The following is a 16,506-nucleotide window of genomic DNA, read 5'->3' on the forward strand; positions in this document are numbered from 1 at the left end:
AGTTCTCTGGGAGTAAAGGGGTTAGATGGAGAAAAAATCCTGAATTTTTCTAACTAGTCTTCCCCTAATGGATCTCATTATTCTGCCCACCGCCCCTTCCCCTAACCCAACCACACTTTGCCAGGACCACAAACATTGGCCTCTGCCAGGCACATCTGAGCTCTAATCACAATCCCCACAGCACAGCAGCAGTTAGCAATAATTAACACTCTAAACTTGGCAGCAGGACAGTGACAGCTATTAAGAACCCACCGAATTAATTGCAAAGCAGAATTTACTCTAAATTAATGGCTTAACTAAAAAAACTCAGTGGCATGTAACACTGTGCTAAGCAAGGATTAAAAAAAGTAGTGGAGATCTACTGGCAAAAATAAAAATAATATCCACAAAGGAAGACCACCCCCCTGCTCTTTCCAAAGAGGAATAAATCAATGTTATTACCCGTATGGACTATAACCCACTCTCACAGTGATACAAGCAATTCATGGAGTAAAATGTACTGCAACTCAGTACAAACAGAGGCTGAATGCCTATTTCAATCAAAGGCAAGATTCACAGTAAATAAGCTAACTTTCAAACCATGCTAATTGAGCATTCCTAATGGAAGGCCCAAAATGAAGACCCCGTTAGGCCAGGGGTGGGTAGAAAGTAGATCTCCAGATGTTTGTACTTCAGTTTCAAGCATCCCTGATCACTGACCATGCTGGCAGGGGAAGGGGCCACGGCTTTGCCTGCAGAAGGTCCCAGGTTCGATCTCTGGCATCTCCAGGTAGAGCAGGAAAAAATGCTGCCTGAAACCTTGGAGAGCCGCTGCCAAGGTTTGTCGACTATACTGGGCTAGATGGACCAATGGTCTGACTCAGTATCAGGCAGCTTCCTATGTTCTGGGAGTTGGTCCAAAATATCTGGAGATCTACCTTCTGCCTGTTGGCAGCAATGCCTCTGGCAAAGCCCTCTGATTTTAATTGCCCTTTCTGGATGTACACTTCATCAAACTAGCCTGGGGTGCCCATGGCAAAGCAATGGAAGGGTGTAGACTAGGGTGGCCAGGTGCAGGACATGGTTTCTGTAGCTTTAATAGTTGTAAAGCAGAGGACACTGTTGCAGTCACCTACAGGGCCAGGATAGAGAGGCAAGCCCCATGGATTGCAACCTGGGGGTAGGTAGTTGTCAGAGTATCCCAGTCTTGCTCTCCTGATGTCAGTCTGGTATCTCTTCCAATCAGCTTGCTCCCTGAGCCACAATGAGTGTTGGTAAGCCTTCTGTTGGTTCAAATGCTAGACAGTGAATCACCCAGCAGAATCACAATTCCATTGCCTCTTCTGCTTCTGAAAGCAGCAGAATATTTGTGTACATCTTTCATTGACGGGCAGTGAAATGATTGAGTCTAATACCCCTGGCGGGGCTGTTGATACATCCAGAGCTGATTGCGGGCAGCTACCTGGGGACCAAGTAGCAGTTTAACACACTCCTCAGTTCCATACATCCTTCACTACTGTGCAGAGGCAGGGTAGGGTAACCAGTTATTAACGGTGTTACAAACCGCATGTATTAACTGATATAACATTCCATTCGTTGTTTGTTCACAAGGCTAGGTTTTTTTTGGTGCCACAGCAATAAACGGGAATATTTAGAATACTGACTGTAACAAACTTGCACTTGCACTGGGGGCGTGGCACATTTCGTATGTAAAACTTCATTCTCCTGAACTCTGCTTGCAACTGAGGACCCCATTGAACTGAATGGGATTTATTGATGCGCTGCTTGGAAGACTGGAGTGAAAGGAAATCATAGCAACTCAGCAGCATTTTATCCAGGTGATGCAGATGAAGCACAGCTTGCTTTATATATGTTTATAGGATTTTTATTTAACTTTATATAAGAATCTGTAGTAATCCAATTCAACTGCCTGGTGTTGTTTTTTTAGATTTTCTTCCTGCCTGAAATCTTTTGGTTTGATATTGCATGACTCACCATTGGAGTTAAAAAGAAAGAAAAGAGAGGGATAGCTGTTGCAGGCTTTCCTCTGAAGGCCACCCACTGGCTTGTAATAACAGTTCCAGCTACTTCACCACAGTGGCATTTTTGTATTACCTGAAAATTGTCCCTTCAAATATACCAATGTAAAGAGACTCCTTGTGAGACCACCAAAACTCCTCGCCTTCCCCCACCAATGTCTCCCACAATGCATTGCAAAACATATGTGGCCCTTTGTCAGGGCAGCACAGCCATAGGTTGGACTGTTGTTTTCGAACAGGACTGTAAGGCAGGGTCTGAATACAAGCCAATGAAAGGAGGAAGAGGAAAGGAATACAAAAACACTAAGTAATTATTCCATCAGCATTGCCATTACAGGGTCACCGGGAGCAGGCAGCTCAATGCTGATAGAACAGGGCTGAGGACAACAGACAGCACCCTAGTGCTTGAGACCAGGTCTCCTCTGATAACTCCTAAGTGCCATCATGTATCAGCTACCTGTGTTGGATAGTGTTGCTTCTGCTCTCTATGTGTTTATTGAATCGATTTACCATGCTATCTACCTGCACAATCCCCCCTTCTAATGCTTAAGCCATGAAACCCTACTTTGCTAGGTAAAGTAATTCGTATGGAAGTTAATACACTTTCCTGGAGCATCTCAGTGATTCTTGATTCACTGGTCCAGGCATCCCTGGGGAAGCAGGGATAACAGAGAGGGTCACATCATTTGTTATACGGAGATAGCTCTCCATTTCAGGTTCATTTGCTTTTGTGTGGCTCAGGAACCTCTTCTTCCTATCCTGTGATGCCTCGTAGCATTTGCTGTTAATTGATCATATGGACTTTGGCATCTAAGGCTATTTTAAATGTCAATTTTATATAGGTACTACTGACCATGAAGACCTTGAATCATGGGAGTACAGTTGGCCCTGTTTTGGCTTTATCTTGACAAGATTAGATTCTAAGCATTCTTTACATGTGACCACTATACACTGCCATGCTCTAAGGCTGCTTCCCATTGTCAACTTTTTGCTTTTGCTACTGAATGGTCTTTACGAACTCTGTTCCTTTTCTGTTCACGTCACATAGCTGGATGAAGTGCCAAGGCGGATGCTGAGGGTGCATCCTCGTAACACCGAACCCTAATTAGGGATGTATGAGAATTTTGTTTACTTCGGCAAATCGTGCGGACATGTCTCATTTGTAACTCTGAATGCAAATGTGAGCAGGAGAACATGTTCCCTGAAAATGTTTGCAAATTAATGGACTTGAGTTCACGCTTGGAAAAAAAATGCATTTTCATGCTTAAATTTACGGGGGGGGGGGGAGAATGCATTTTGGGTTCGAAATGCACCTGTTTCCTGTTCGAATGAAACTAAAGAAGACCATAACCAAACATGGGAAACAAAGTGAGACAAGCCTGAAATTGCTTGTTCAGTTATCTCTAATCCTAATAATACTGGTAGAAAACATTTTACTTCACTGTAAACCTAGGGCAACAACCTACTCCAGGAAAAATGTATGAACACTGTTATCTATCAGTAGACCTTGGAATTTTACTGTGGAAAACTTCTAGACCTCCAAAAGTCTCCTGCTGTTTGTAAGTCCCATGTACACATCTCAATACATTGTGGCCTAATCTACACTTGCCATTTATCCCGGGGTGGTCACGAGGTCGTCCCTGCATGTCCAAATGATACACAGCTGATCCCGGGGTAAACCGGACACAAGTACTCAGTTGTCAGAGGATAGCTAGAACTGCTTTTTTCCTTCCCCCCCATCTCGGGACCATTCCAAACTCCACAGGAGGTGTGGCTCTCCTTCCCGGGGTCCTTCCTCTTCCCCACAAGTAGTGGGGCTCAGGAAACAGTTCATGGAGCTATGCGGGAGGAGTCCATGAGCATTGAGGGCGAAGGGGAGAGCATTTTCACCATCTTTGGGATGGCGCTCGGCGTCTTCCAGTGCCGAGTTTGTTGTGTGTGTGTTTTTTAAAAAATCTTGCCTTCATGCAAGATTGCACCCGTGCAATTGCGCAAATGTCTCCTCTTTAAAAACAAATAAATGGTGCATCCCAGAATGTCCCTCTTTACTTCCGGGACAACACACTGGCATGTGGCCCCAGCAGGACGATCCCGTAAGTGGAAAACTCCATGATTGTCCCTCCTCACTACCCAAGGGGCTGCAGGTGTAGATGAGCCCTGTGTGTGTGTGTGTGTGTGTGTGTGTGTGTGTGTGTGTGTGTGAGAGAGAGAGAGAGAGAGAGAGAGAGAGAGAGAGAGAGAGAGAGAGAGAGAGAGAGAGAGCGCAAGCAGTGTTTGCAAATCCTATTTTGTATTTAAACTGAATTGTAATTGCTCTGCAATTCTTAGGACATAACTTACAAAAAAAAAAAAGGTCCAGGCTCTATTCACAATGCCCATCCTCTAGTTTTCTCTAGAGTATGCAGAGCAGTTCCAGTTGCCCTGTTCATGGAACTTTGATGCCTGGAAAAGACTAATTGGATTTCAAAGGCTCAGGAGCAGGTGAATTGTGAGAAAAGTACCAGACCAAGTTTCACTCGGTTATCTTGGTGCTGAACCCCCATCTCTAGCCAAGGAATCACTAGGAAATGCAGGGAAAGTTATGCTCAAGGAAACATGGCTGAGGCTACTGTTAATAAAGAAGCCTGCCATGGAGATTATGACTCTTTGGGAACAACTCTGACCTACACGCAGAGTGGACCTGTCTGAGGTTTCTGCTTCTCCTGTGTTGAGTCAGTGTCCCTTGCACTCAAGAAGCTTGAAATGTTTTCTTGTGGAAGTGTTATTGGACTCTTATTTCCAAACCCTCCTGAGCCTGAAGGTCTCTGCACAGCCCTGTCCCATTCAGGTTGAGTTGTCTTTAAGAGGAAGGTAAGCACAGGAACAAGGATAGGGTAAGAAGATTTGTCAGGGAAGTGTGAGACAGGGGAGGAAAAAGGAAGACAAGGGTGGAGGGAGGTCTTTTTGCAGGGAAGAAGAAGAGCAGGATATTAAACTAGCTACAAAAAACCTTAATTGAATTCAAACATAACAATTCCATATGAAGTTGGCTCGTCTTTAACGATACCGGATTGAGTCTCTGAGCAATGCACAGGGAAGGAGTGGGGAGATCAGTAGTGGTGAAGCTATTATGAACATAACAAGACATGTTGCTTTCAAATAAAGGGTGAAAGAGTTTGAGGGGAGGGAGTGGAGGAGGAGGGGGAGGAGGGGGAGGAGGAGAGCAGGGGAGGAACAGTTTGGTGGTGGTTTGCAAGGTTAGGCGTGGCAAACGGGCAAGGTAATGGGCAAGCAGGCCGGGTGAGTGGTAAAGGGGGAGCGGCAAAGGTTTGGAGTGAGGAGTGGGGGGTACTGGAGACGGGTGGGGAGAAGGGGGTGGTGGGAGGGGAGTGGTCTAAGACTGAAAATACTTGCCCTTCAATTTGCTTGGTACTGTGTGAATCCATCAGAGAGAGAAAGCAAGAAAAAACAAACAAAAAACAGAAAACAAAAAAAGGGGGGTTGGGTGGAAAGGGGAAGGGGGTACAAACAATATTTTATTCAATTGCTGTTTGAATAAAAATATTGTGTATCATAATCATACCGAAAGGAAACCTCTTGCAAAAAACGACATGAAAAAGAAACCGAAAAAGAATAAAAGTACCAATAAAAAGGCCACAGTAATAAAATAATAAAAATGTATAGATATAACTAGATATATAGATATATATTATATAACCAACATAAAAAAAATGAAATTCAGTAGCAAACAGTTTGCAACAGTCTTGATATAGAAATGTTCTTACTGAGTTAGCAGACCATGCAAAATTCAAGATTAACGAAGGACACGCACAGAGACAGAAGGAAAGGGAACAAAGGGGCCAGGGGAGAGGCTTAGGTCTGTATAAAGGGGCCTGTGCCTACATATGAGGAGTGTAGGGTGGTGGCTGCCTTTAAGGAGAGGAGAGTCTAAGGTTGGGGGAACCGGGGAAGCGGCCCCACTTCGAGGGGAGGCTCGCTTTGGTTTTTAAAAGTGGTTTAACCCTAATTTTCTTTTGCAAATAAAGCCAAAGAGATCAGGCCTTGCCGTTCTTCATGGCAGAACCAAATGTTTTATGTCAGCTACGATGACTTTAAAAAGAAAAACCTGCTGAAAATATGTGAGCGACCTTCTGAAGAGGAAAAGCAGGAGTAGCAGCAGTGTAGCTGAGGATGAAAATGTCACATCTGCATATAAAACGGAATGCAACATTCAGGGGGAAAGTTGTAATTCATAGGTAGAGCAACTGCTTCCCATGTCAAAAGTCTCGGGCTTAATCCCTGGCATATTCTGGTAGGACTGGGAAAGACTCTGGTCTGAAACCCCGGAGAGCTTGAATCAGTCAACTCTGTATATATCAGAGAATGAAGGCGGTGAGCTACTATTGTGCCACTAAGGGTGCATTCTCAGGAATAAAGGCCCCAGGCAGCCGTTCTCCTTAATAATGTGTAGCACACAGATGTCTTCTTTGAAGGCAATGACAAAAAACCAGAGGAGCAGGATCTCACAAGGAACCTTTAGGGAGAAAAGGCCTCCTCTGCTTTCAGTATTATTTGTGAGAGACAGTCTCTGGTGCTCTCTCCCTGAGATCAGATGGTATGCCATAGCAAGGCGAAAATAACTGATCCAGTGGAATGCCCAGGAAACCCCATCTGATTGCTGGTACAGTTCTCTCAGGAGAACGTGCCACCTCAGAGAAATTGGGGGGAAGGATTAATTGGTCAAAGCAGCTCTAATGTCAAAATGTAAGTGGAAATTTGGCAGGCTTGGGAAAAAGACATTGCTAGGATCCTTCTGCTGTATGCAGTGTGTTTGAATGTGTTTAGACCCACCCTTTTTGCTCTGGATAGGCAGAGTATAAATTCCAGAATCCAGATTGATCTTTGTTTCAGAGATAAATAATAACTAACATAGCAGGCAGGGGACAATTAGCATACTCCTGTGCAGTTGTCAAAACACCTTTCTGTATGTAGATTTTCAAAACAGTGTTACCGCAGAATCCTGTATGACTACTCAGATGTAAGTCCTACTAAGTTCAATGGGACTTACTTTCAGGTAAGATGCTATTGGACTGCAGCTTCAGGGCACGTCCTATGCATGTTTAGATGGAAAAAAAGACCTACAACTGTCAGCATTCTCCAGCCGGCATGATCTGGCTGGGGACTGCTAGGAATTTTCCTCTCTAAACATGCGTAGGATTGTGCCCTTAAAGCCTATTTAAATAAAAGCTAATGAACTGCTACCAGGTCAAGGCTACCTAAACAATTTGGAAGATGTTGGCACAAGGTAATGTTAAAACTGCATTGTTTAACATATAATCTAATGAGTAAATGTACTCTACTGAGCATGAAACTTTGAGTAGCTACAAAGAATGTGGTGTGGGTATGGGGTAGAGGACTTACAAAAGGTAAGGGAGAGAGGAAGAGAAAGATGTGAAAGGAGAGAGATTACAGAGACAGAGGGATAAACACAAGAAGAGAAAGAGTGGCAGCCAGAATCACTCAGAGCAGGATGTTAGAGACTTCCTTGGAAGACCCTCACACCCTGTGATGAGAGAGCAGAGCCCAGGATCACACACGAGGAGAGGCTAACACACAAGTACACTGATTAACAGTAAATTAGTTAGGAAAAACAAACAAACAAACAAACCCAAGATTGAAATAATAATAATAATAATAATAATAATAATAATAATAATAATGGCTTAAAACAAATATAAAAGAAAATAGAAAGAAACATGCGAACTTTCCCAGCTTTCAAATTAACTGGCTGCTACAGAGTTTATCATCTAGTACACAAAAAGCATATAAAGCAGCAACTCAACCTCATCTCCCCTGGATGTTTTTAAGGTTTTATGCAAAGCATCATGGGAAATCTTCACATCCCTGGAAAGTCTTCATTATTTTTCCAGAAATAAAATAAAGCCTCTTTCTACGTGTGTTGTTGTTGTTTTTCATTTGATAAACTTTTTTTTTTTTTTAAAAAAACTGGGTTTTATATCACAAGTTTGGCATTTCATTTTCTCCTGGTAGTCATCCTTAGGCTAGCTGGTGGGTTTAGGGTCAAAGGGCATGTGAAAGGTCAAGAGGAAAAGGAAGGTGTCTACTTACACTTCACCTGGAGAATCTGGTCACTTAGGTTCGCTCGGATGTAAAAGGTACTGTAGCGTGGCAAGACTAAACCTAGGCTGGTAAAGGGGGGGAAGGGGAAAAAACAACATTTAAAACAACTTGTCTAGATGTCAGCAATTGCAGGTTTATGTCTTGAGCAAATGAAACCATAGAGATGTAGCATACTGACCATTCAAGCCAGCTATTGATACAGATGAGCAAATACTAGGGTGGCTTTTGCTTATGTCAGGAATAGGCACGCTTGATGGAGCAACGTCTGAAAAGATGCTTGCCCAGTGGACACACTGAATATTTACTTAGCACATAGAACCTGCTGGGAACATATGAGGTACTAGCCAATGTTAGTTCTATGTAGAACAGAGCCATTGAAATGAATGAGAGTTAAGTTAATTGTGACTTCAATGGATTTACTTTATTATTTATTTATTACATTTATATCCCATCTTTTTTCCTCCAAGGAACCCAAGGCGGCGTACATAATCCTCCTCCTCTCCATGTTATCCTCACGACAACAACCCTGTGAGGTAGGTTGGGCTGAGAGTATGTGACTGGCCCAAAGTCACCCAGTGGGTTTCCATGGTCGAGTGGGGACTAGAACCCAGATCTCCCGACTCCCAGTCCAACACCTTAGCCTCTACACCACACTACACCACACTTCACATAGGACTAACATTGGATACTACCCAAGGAAGCCAAGTGCTATGGTGCTATTATTGCCTCCAGTTATTCCTCTGGGTTAGCTAGAGATTGCCAGGTCTGATGTGGGAAGCATATGCATATGACATTGGTCTAACAAAAGTTATATTCTTCCCCAGTGTGCTTCCTTCCCTGGCAGGGACTGTCGTAGGGCAGTGATGCAACCCTTGAAGACAGGAAGGTATGGGCACAGACTATGGCATGATGGGAGGCATGTACATGGGAGCCGAAGAAGCAGAGAAACATATCAGAGGAGGTGCGCACAAGCACAGACCTCTGTCTGGGGAATCCAAGGAGCTATGCTTTGCGATGACTTCCTCATAATTGGGACTACTAGCCATCCCATGCACATAATTTATCCCGTGACTCAGGCTCACTAATGTTCTGTGCAGCAGGTTTTTGGAAAGAGTGTAGCTGGAGACATGCAGCAAACACAATAGATTTCTGATTCTATGTTCTGATTCTTTAGGGTGTAACATCCTGAAGGACCAGGTAGCTTGTCTAGAGAGGCTTTTCTGCCTAGGTTGAGTCAGTCAGTTATTGGGATATAGCGTGTCAAATCAGCTGCACTAGGAAATCCCTGGGGAATATGTATATTTGCAATAAACAGCTATACACTAGATGGCAGTCTCACTTAATATGTTCAGGTTTCACAGCTCAATCCGTTGGCAGATGGAGCTGCCTGATGCTATTAAAGTAGGCCAGCTCCCTCATTTATGTTACAATTTGAAAACATAGAAATATGCATATGTCTTAAAATGCATTGTTGCCCCTTGGGAAGAGTATTATGCAATGGAAATGGATGCATGTTGCCTTCCCACATTACATTTCTACACATCTTAAGACATGGGTGTGCACATAATATTAGGGAATGCATGTCTCCGACAGAAATGCTCAAGCATCTTCTATGGGTCAGCATTGTGCAGGTCAACCCAACAGAACCTCTTCTCTGAATTGTCCTTCATTTGCTGCTGCTGAATAAGCGCCTTGCATCTGATGCTCTATTGCTTTTTTGTCTTAGTCCTGCTAATAGTGTGTTGTACCCCACCTAGGGCTAGAGCTTGTTATCAAAGGGATGGTCTAGAAAATACCATAAAGGCAATTTCCCACTGAATCCCAGGCCTATAATTTGGTACAAAATTTGGGGTGCCTTTTTATGTGTGGGGGCAACTTTCCAAAATGACTAAAAAGGCTATACCACTGTCCGACAACAAATCTTATGACAAAGCCTCTTTGGCTAACATTTGATACCAGCTGAACAGTGGACATTACTGCCAGTTCTTGAGTCTTTATCATAAATATTAGGTATATAGGATTCTGAAAACCAAGGTCAAATGGCAAGATCAAATATATTCCTTCTGTCTCTCCTGACTGGATAGGACAGATGGAAAATCTGGCAGCTGTGTGTATCCTAAAGCGGGGTGTGTGTGTGTTAGAATCTCCAGCTCAGGGCCCAATCCAGTCCTCTGGGTTCCCCAGAAGGCCATACCCCTACTCTCGGCCTCACTCCTTTCCCCCAACCCCAACTTCTGTGCAATTCCTTTCCCATTCTAAAGGGTTGAAATGCCTCTCTTGAGAACTAGTAAGAGCTTTGAGCTCAAATATGCTGGCATTCTTGGCCTGACCCTTTTTTCCTTCAGTCCCACCCATCTTGAGAGCCTCTCCAAGATGGAATCCAACTTTTGGGCTGAAAGAGGTTTTCCACCCCGTCCAAAAGGCCGAGAGACATGAAAGCAATGAGGTGAACTTCTGCCTGCCTATTGTTATTGTGCAAACCTGACTGTCTTTAGATGTGGATGATGAAAGTTAGATGTAAGTCAGGATTCTTGCACAGGACCCATTGGCAACAATGGTTAAGAGAGGGAAGCCACAATCCACCCAGGGCTGCCTCCGCACCATTTCTACATGTCAAGACCCTCACCCTGAGCATCAGCCTGGACTGACTCCGATGAGGAGGGGCTTGACACATCTGTCAGGCCAGCTGGAGGCAGAGGGGCTGGAAACTGACCCGAGTGGGCCTGAGCCTGTCAGATTGGAGGCCCTTGAGAAGTGGGCCCCCTGATCTGGAACATCTAGCATCTGTACCCCAAGGAGACCATCCCCCTCCATACTAGGGGCCCTCTGCACCCCTGGGTTGGCCAATCAGCACAGGCAATAAGCCTGGAAGAAATAGTCCAAGATGAGGAGGAGTGCTAGGTTCCGAGGCAGAAGCCTGCTCCTTTAAGGCCTTCCACTCCTCAAGGAAGGGGCAGAGCCTGGGAGGTGTGATCTGGCCCTTGAGGAATATCCATTGCTGGCCTAGATTTGTTATAGGAAGTTGCTCACTGGGCGTTCTCTGCTTGCCAGACCAGGATGCTACCATTTCAATGAGGCTTGGTAGATATCTTGCAAGCCACATTCCATCAGAAGAGTGCACTGAATAATGTTCCTATCATGCAGAGCGTACTGTCTGAGCCAACTACAGGTCTCCCAAATCTTAGCCTCAAAATGCTTGCTAGACTAGGATGCTACCATTTCAATGAGGCTTGGTAGATATCTTGCAAGCCACATTCCATCAGAAGAGTGCACTGAATAATGTTCCTATCATGCAGAGTGTACTGTCTGAGCCAACTACAGGTCCCCCAAATCTTAGCCTCAAAATGATCCTTCCTTCTCCCACACCACTGCTGTCCTTTTGCCCCCTGCCCACTGCCTAGGCAGGAGTGGGCAACTTGTGACACTTCAGCGTTTTACCCTACAACTTCCATCACCCCTCACCATTGGCTATGCTCACTATGGCTGATGGGAGTTGTAGGCCCAAAAAATCTGGAGGGCCACACATTACCTACTCCTGCCCTAGGGATTTGCATTGCCTTCTAAAGATGTCCCTTAAGATTCTGTAACATTCTTTTGATCACCATCCATGGTGAAGACACAACTGAATAGAGCAGAAGAAGCCATTATGCCATGCTCCTCCTTGCCAGTTTCTTACCTGTAGTTTGTGCTTTTGATAGGTGCCCAGGTATAGGTCCTGTGGACTTTGTCTATGTACCTCTGTAGGTTCAAAGGTGAAGAAATAGAGTCAGGACTTATTTATTATTTACATTTCTTAATTATATTTATTAATTTCTTTAAAATACCCTAATTTAATAAAATTATCAAGGCATTATACAAAAAACAATAAAAATGTAAATATAAAACCATGATTAAAATTAACAAACTAGTGAGATATATTCATTGTGATCAGTCCCACTAGCAAGCTTGCTGCTGTATTTCATGCCAATGGAAATTTCCAATAAGTATCCAAAGGCAGCCCCACATACAATGCAGCTTACCGGTACATGGATAACAGTGGTCAGGCGATCTGGGTTTGGGAGGGGTAATAACTGGAGCACCGGGTAAATATAACTAGCTAGATTAAATGGACTTTACTGATTTTTATTTGCAAGTTTATGTGTGTGAGAGACCATTGCCTAGCTGCCCCCCACCTTACCCAAATAAAATCGTTTAAACTTTGGAATGGGCCATCCTATTCAAGACTAGTTTCTGTGCTGAAACTAGTCTTGAAACCACATTGAAATATATAAAGATAATCCATTTCACCCTGGACCAAGCTGATCACTCCCATTCTACAATATGTGATAAGACAGGAAAGGCAAGGAAAAAAATACAGGTGGTTGACTGTATTCCCCCAAGCACCTTGTCCACATCCTTAGGCATCAACAATTGAAATTAATCTAACAAAAACCAGACTGGACAATCCACTAGACACATCTAAAGACTGTACTGAAGAATGAAAGGTGTTGTTGCAGCAAGTGCAATATTCACAAATAAATCACAGAGGGCCTCCAAGGGTTCATTCTCTCATGGGATTCAAGCTGGCAAAAACCCTGAACCACATGGAAAAGCAGTCAGAGGATATAATGCTGGCAAAGCATTGCTTCTTAGCCATCATCACTAAGCATAAAAAGACATGATAATGAGCTCTTGCTTGTGTTCTGTTGGACTCATAGTGAGTCTTCCAATGTCTGTGTTCCAGCCATCTTTCTAACTGCTTCATTGCCATTAACTACTCAGAAAAACCAAGGGGCAGATTGGGCTCCAGTCAACAGGAGAGGGTGCTTGGAAGCATCTGTGTCTGCCAAATGAATAATTTCCATATCCCACAGGGTGACCAGGCATCAGCCATTCCAGTCAGAAACTCTCCAAAGGCTTTCTGGAATCCATCTGGATCCATCAGCCTCAAAGGATGGACCACAGGGGAATGATAACTGGAAGTCTAATTCTCATTTGGAAGTGAGCCAACCATGACATGGAGGTAAACAAAAAGTCCTGTAATCCAGATCACCATCCTGCTCAGCTGAGAACACCATGTCCAGTGTGTTAGGCCAATGCCATATATGGATGTTATGGCAGCCATGAAGTCTTGAGCTGCACCGGACATGGCAGCCTTGACATATGTTGAAATCATAGAATCATAGAATAGCAGAGTTGGAAGGGGCCTACAAGGCCATCGAGTCCAACCCCCTGCTCAATGCAGGAATCCACCCTAAAGCATCCCTGACAGATGGTTGTCCAGCTGCCTCTTGAAGGCCTCTAGTGTGGGAGAGCCCACAACCTCACCAGGCAACTGATTCCATTGTCGTACTGCTCTAACAGTCAGGAAGTTTTTCCTGATGTCCAGATGGAATCTGGCTTCCTTTAACTTGAGCCTGTTATTCCGTGTCCTGCACTCTGGGAGGATCGAGAAGAGATCCTGGCCTTCCTCTGTGTGACAACCCTTTAAGTATTTGAAGAGTGCTATCATGTCTCCCCTCAATCTTCTCTTCTCCAGGCTAAATGTGCCCAGGTCCAAGACCATCTATGTCATCTCAGGCAGGGAGACTGCTAGCCATTGGGATGGTAGGTATAATAGCGGAGTCCATGATTACCCAATACTAGCAGGTCCTGATTGTACTGCTTAGAACAGCATATCAAAAGAAAATCATGTATTTTTGTCCAAGCTTTCAAAAAGAAGCTTTGCAGATTGAGGCAGAAATGGGACAGAATGAACTTGTGATTGAACAGAAGTGAGAGAAAGTGATATGGGCTGATTTTTCCATCCCTACCCAACCAGGTTTCGGAAACCTTGGAAAGCCATTACCAGGCAGACTAGGAACTATTGGGCTAAGCCAGGAGTAAGCAACCTGATGTCCCCCAGGTGTTTTGGACTACAGTTCTCATGTTCCCTGACCACTAGCCATGCTGGCTGGGGCTTATGGGAGTTGTAGTCCAATGTCCGGGGGGCACCAGGTTGCCTAACCCAGGCCTAGATGGGCCAAATGGTCTAGCTTGATATAAGGCAGCTACATAAGGTTTTATGTTTACTCCCAGCATTCCTGCATCTCTCCTCTCTTTATAGTTATATAGGTAACTGTAATTCAGTTTTTTAAAAATCTGACAGCACAGACTATCCCTCTCATATTCTCTTAGGATTTCCAAAGTCCGCAACAGGCTTTTACCTCGTCTTGGGACTTGATCAGAGTCCTGATGTATCGCTGATCTCTAATTCCATCTATCATGCTTCTCCGGATCTGGAGAGAGAGAGAGAGAACGAGAAAGAAAGAGAGAAAGAAACAGGAAGTGGGGTTGGGTACCGCACAGTGCTGAGTGCCAGAAGTAGCACATGGGAATTGGACATACGTCTTCTTACCTCTCTCTCCGTCACTTCACTTCTCAAGAAAACATGCTTAATGTTATGAGATGGGCAATAAAAATAGAAACTCTGCCTATGTTTTCCAACCAAGAAGCCAAGAGCCCTGGCCTCATTGATCTAGGTAGGATTCATACCCCTGGATGTTCCGTACCCAATCGTTTCCTGCCCTCCCTTCCTATGCTGCTTCTCTGAATTCTCTGAATTCTGTCATAATCTCAGGGCCTACATATGTTATTGGCCAAGGAACAGATCCCACCTACAAGCTCTGTACAAAACACATCAGGATTGTAACTCTGGGATAAGTGGGCACAGCTTCAAATGCTCTTTCATGCATGACAAATATCCTTTGCAGATATCACCTTGACATACCAAATTGCATGTGCCATAGATAGATAGATAGATGGAATGTACATGGTGCAAGAAGCTGTGTTTAGTGGTGGATTAGTCTGGCATATGGCAACATAGACATGTATGCAATTGTGACACATGATGGTGTATATGCAATTTACTACATAAAAATGTAAGCAATGAATCATATATGCATGTGGGCAGAAGTCGTTGCCAAGTGCCACCGTTAATGGATGACTCCTGTTGTAATGACAGCACCCAGTTTACGAAGGAAGATGAATCTGGGGTATATCTGGAAAGGTAATAACAATGGAATCTTTCTTTGCTGCAGTGAGCAAAAGCTTTCAATGACGCCATGCCCATTAGCATGTTCACATTTGGTGCCCACATGGTATGAATTAATGGTGTTACATGCATTTATCTGCCCTCTCCAGTGCAGAACTTACGTCCTCTTTGTTCTCATCCTCCAGCTCAGCATCAAGAAAGTCTAACGTCACAGGTTCCTGGAAATTGATGATCTGATAGGAAAAAGAGATGGGGAATTGGTGAGAATCTCAAAACACTGTAAGTATGTCAAAATTATCCTGGTTCTAGATCTTCTCACAGTATGAATAGTATGAGGCCTTGCCATTCATCACCCCCTACAATGTTCAGCCATCTGACATGCTGGCAGGTTGTTGTTTTTAATTCTCTCACTGAAGCATTCCCCCACCCCAAACCCCGCAACAGTTACTTTCTGTCAACACACCGAATATCCCTTGCTTGCATCGCAGACTGTCAGATATAGGGGCAGACCTAATTGGAAAGACGTGTTTATTTGTTAAACTGCCAATTTTTTTCCTGAGCTGCCTAGAACTCCTTTGAAGATAAGGTGGGGTATAAATGTTTTAATATTTCTGGCCCTCGGCTGTGCTAAATCACCCTCTCCCACTTGACAGTCTCAAATGTGTGTGGGTTCTTCCCTGCCAAGTGGTTCTATGGGTGTAGGGGCAGGGGGGAAAGGGAAAAAGGGAAACTCTTTCTCATATGTTCTAAGGCTTCCATGGCAGGAAGGGACAGGAAAAATGCCTCCCCTGCCTTGTACCAGGCCTCCCTGCATTTCTGGTTCAGCTTGGAACCCAACAGAAAGCAGCAGGCCCTGGATCCATTCTGGAAATGCTTCTGCTCATACCAGAAGACTTGGTGGGGGGACGGGGCAGAATTCTCCATCACCCTCCCATTCTGCTGTTGAGGAAACAGAAGCACAGAACACACACCATCTACTGCATCATTGTGTTCAGTGTTGTCAAGATAGCACTCAGGAGAATCTGACAGGTCAAGGTGACCAATAAAAGGTTGTTTTGTCAGAACTTGGCTTGGAGGTTCCACAACAGGGTTTTGTACATCAAATGCTCTTCAGTTACAAATGTGAAATAATTCTGTATTGATTTCTCTATAGGGAAAATATCCAGACTACCCAAGGGATCAGTTCTGCGAGATTTCACACTTGTTGGTGGAACCCCACCAATCACTTCCCCATCCCTGTTTCATGCCCTTCTTATAACACACATAGAGCTTCTTTTTTATGACACTATCAGCTACCTGCGCGTCTCCCACTCCATTCTCCGGTTTTAGTGCCAAAAAAAAACACCTCAGAAAACC

The 16,506-nt window shown here is 44.2% G+C and overlaps 1 protein-coding gene across 2 annotated transcripts in view; it reads right to left on the minus strand.

Annotated features, from left to right (window-relative positions):
• Nucleotides 1-16,506, minus strand: part of CACNA2D2 (calcium voltage-gated channel auxiliary subunit alpha2delta 2) — a 639,662-nt gene that overhangs the window by 32,923 nt on the left and 590,233 nt on the right. Inside the window, exons 19-23 of one of the 2 annotated variants that reach the window (XM_063121104.1) lie at nucleotides 15,312-15,383; nucleotides 14,324-14,395; nucleotides 11,815-11,876; nucleotides 8,127-8,203; nucleotides 5,412-5,429 (exon numbers count right to left, since the gene is read on the minus strand). In XM_063121104.1, the coding sequence (XP_062977174.1) occupies nucleotides 5,412-5,429; nucleotides 8,127-8,203; nucleotides 11,815-11,876; nucleotides 14,324-14,395; nucleotides 15,312-15,383 (301 nt within the window). The remainder of the gene's footprint in view (nucleotides 1-5,411; nucleotides 5,430-8,126; nucleotides 8,204-11,814; nucleotides 11,877-14,323; nucleotides 14,396-15,311; nucleotides 15,384-16,506) is intronic. The other variant, XM_063121105.1, reaches the window with a different exon arrangement.

Source organism: Elgaria multicarinata, chromosome 3 (assembly GCF_023053635.1).
Source record: "Elgaria multicarinata webbii isolate HBS135686 ecotype San Diego chromosome 3, rElgMul1.1.pri, whole genome shotgun sequence".
NCBI classification, from domain to species: Eukaryota; Metazoa; Chordata; class Lepidosauria; order Squamata; family Anguidae; genus Elgaria; species Elgaria multicarinata.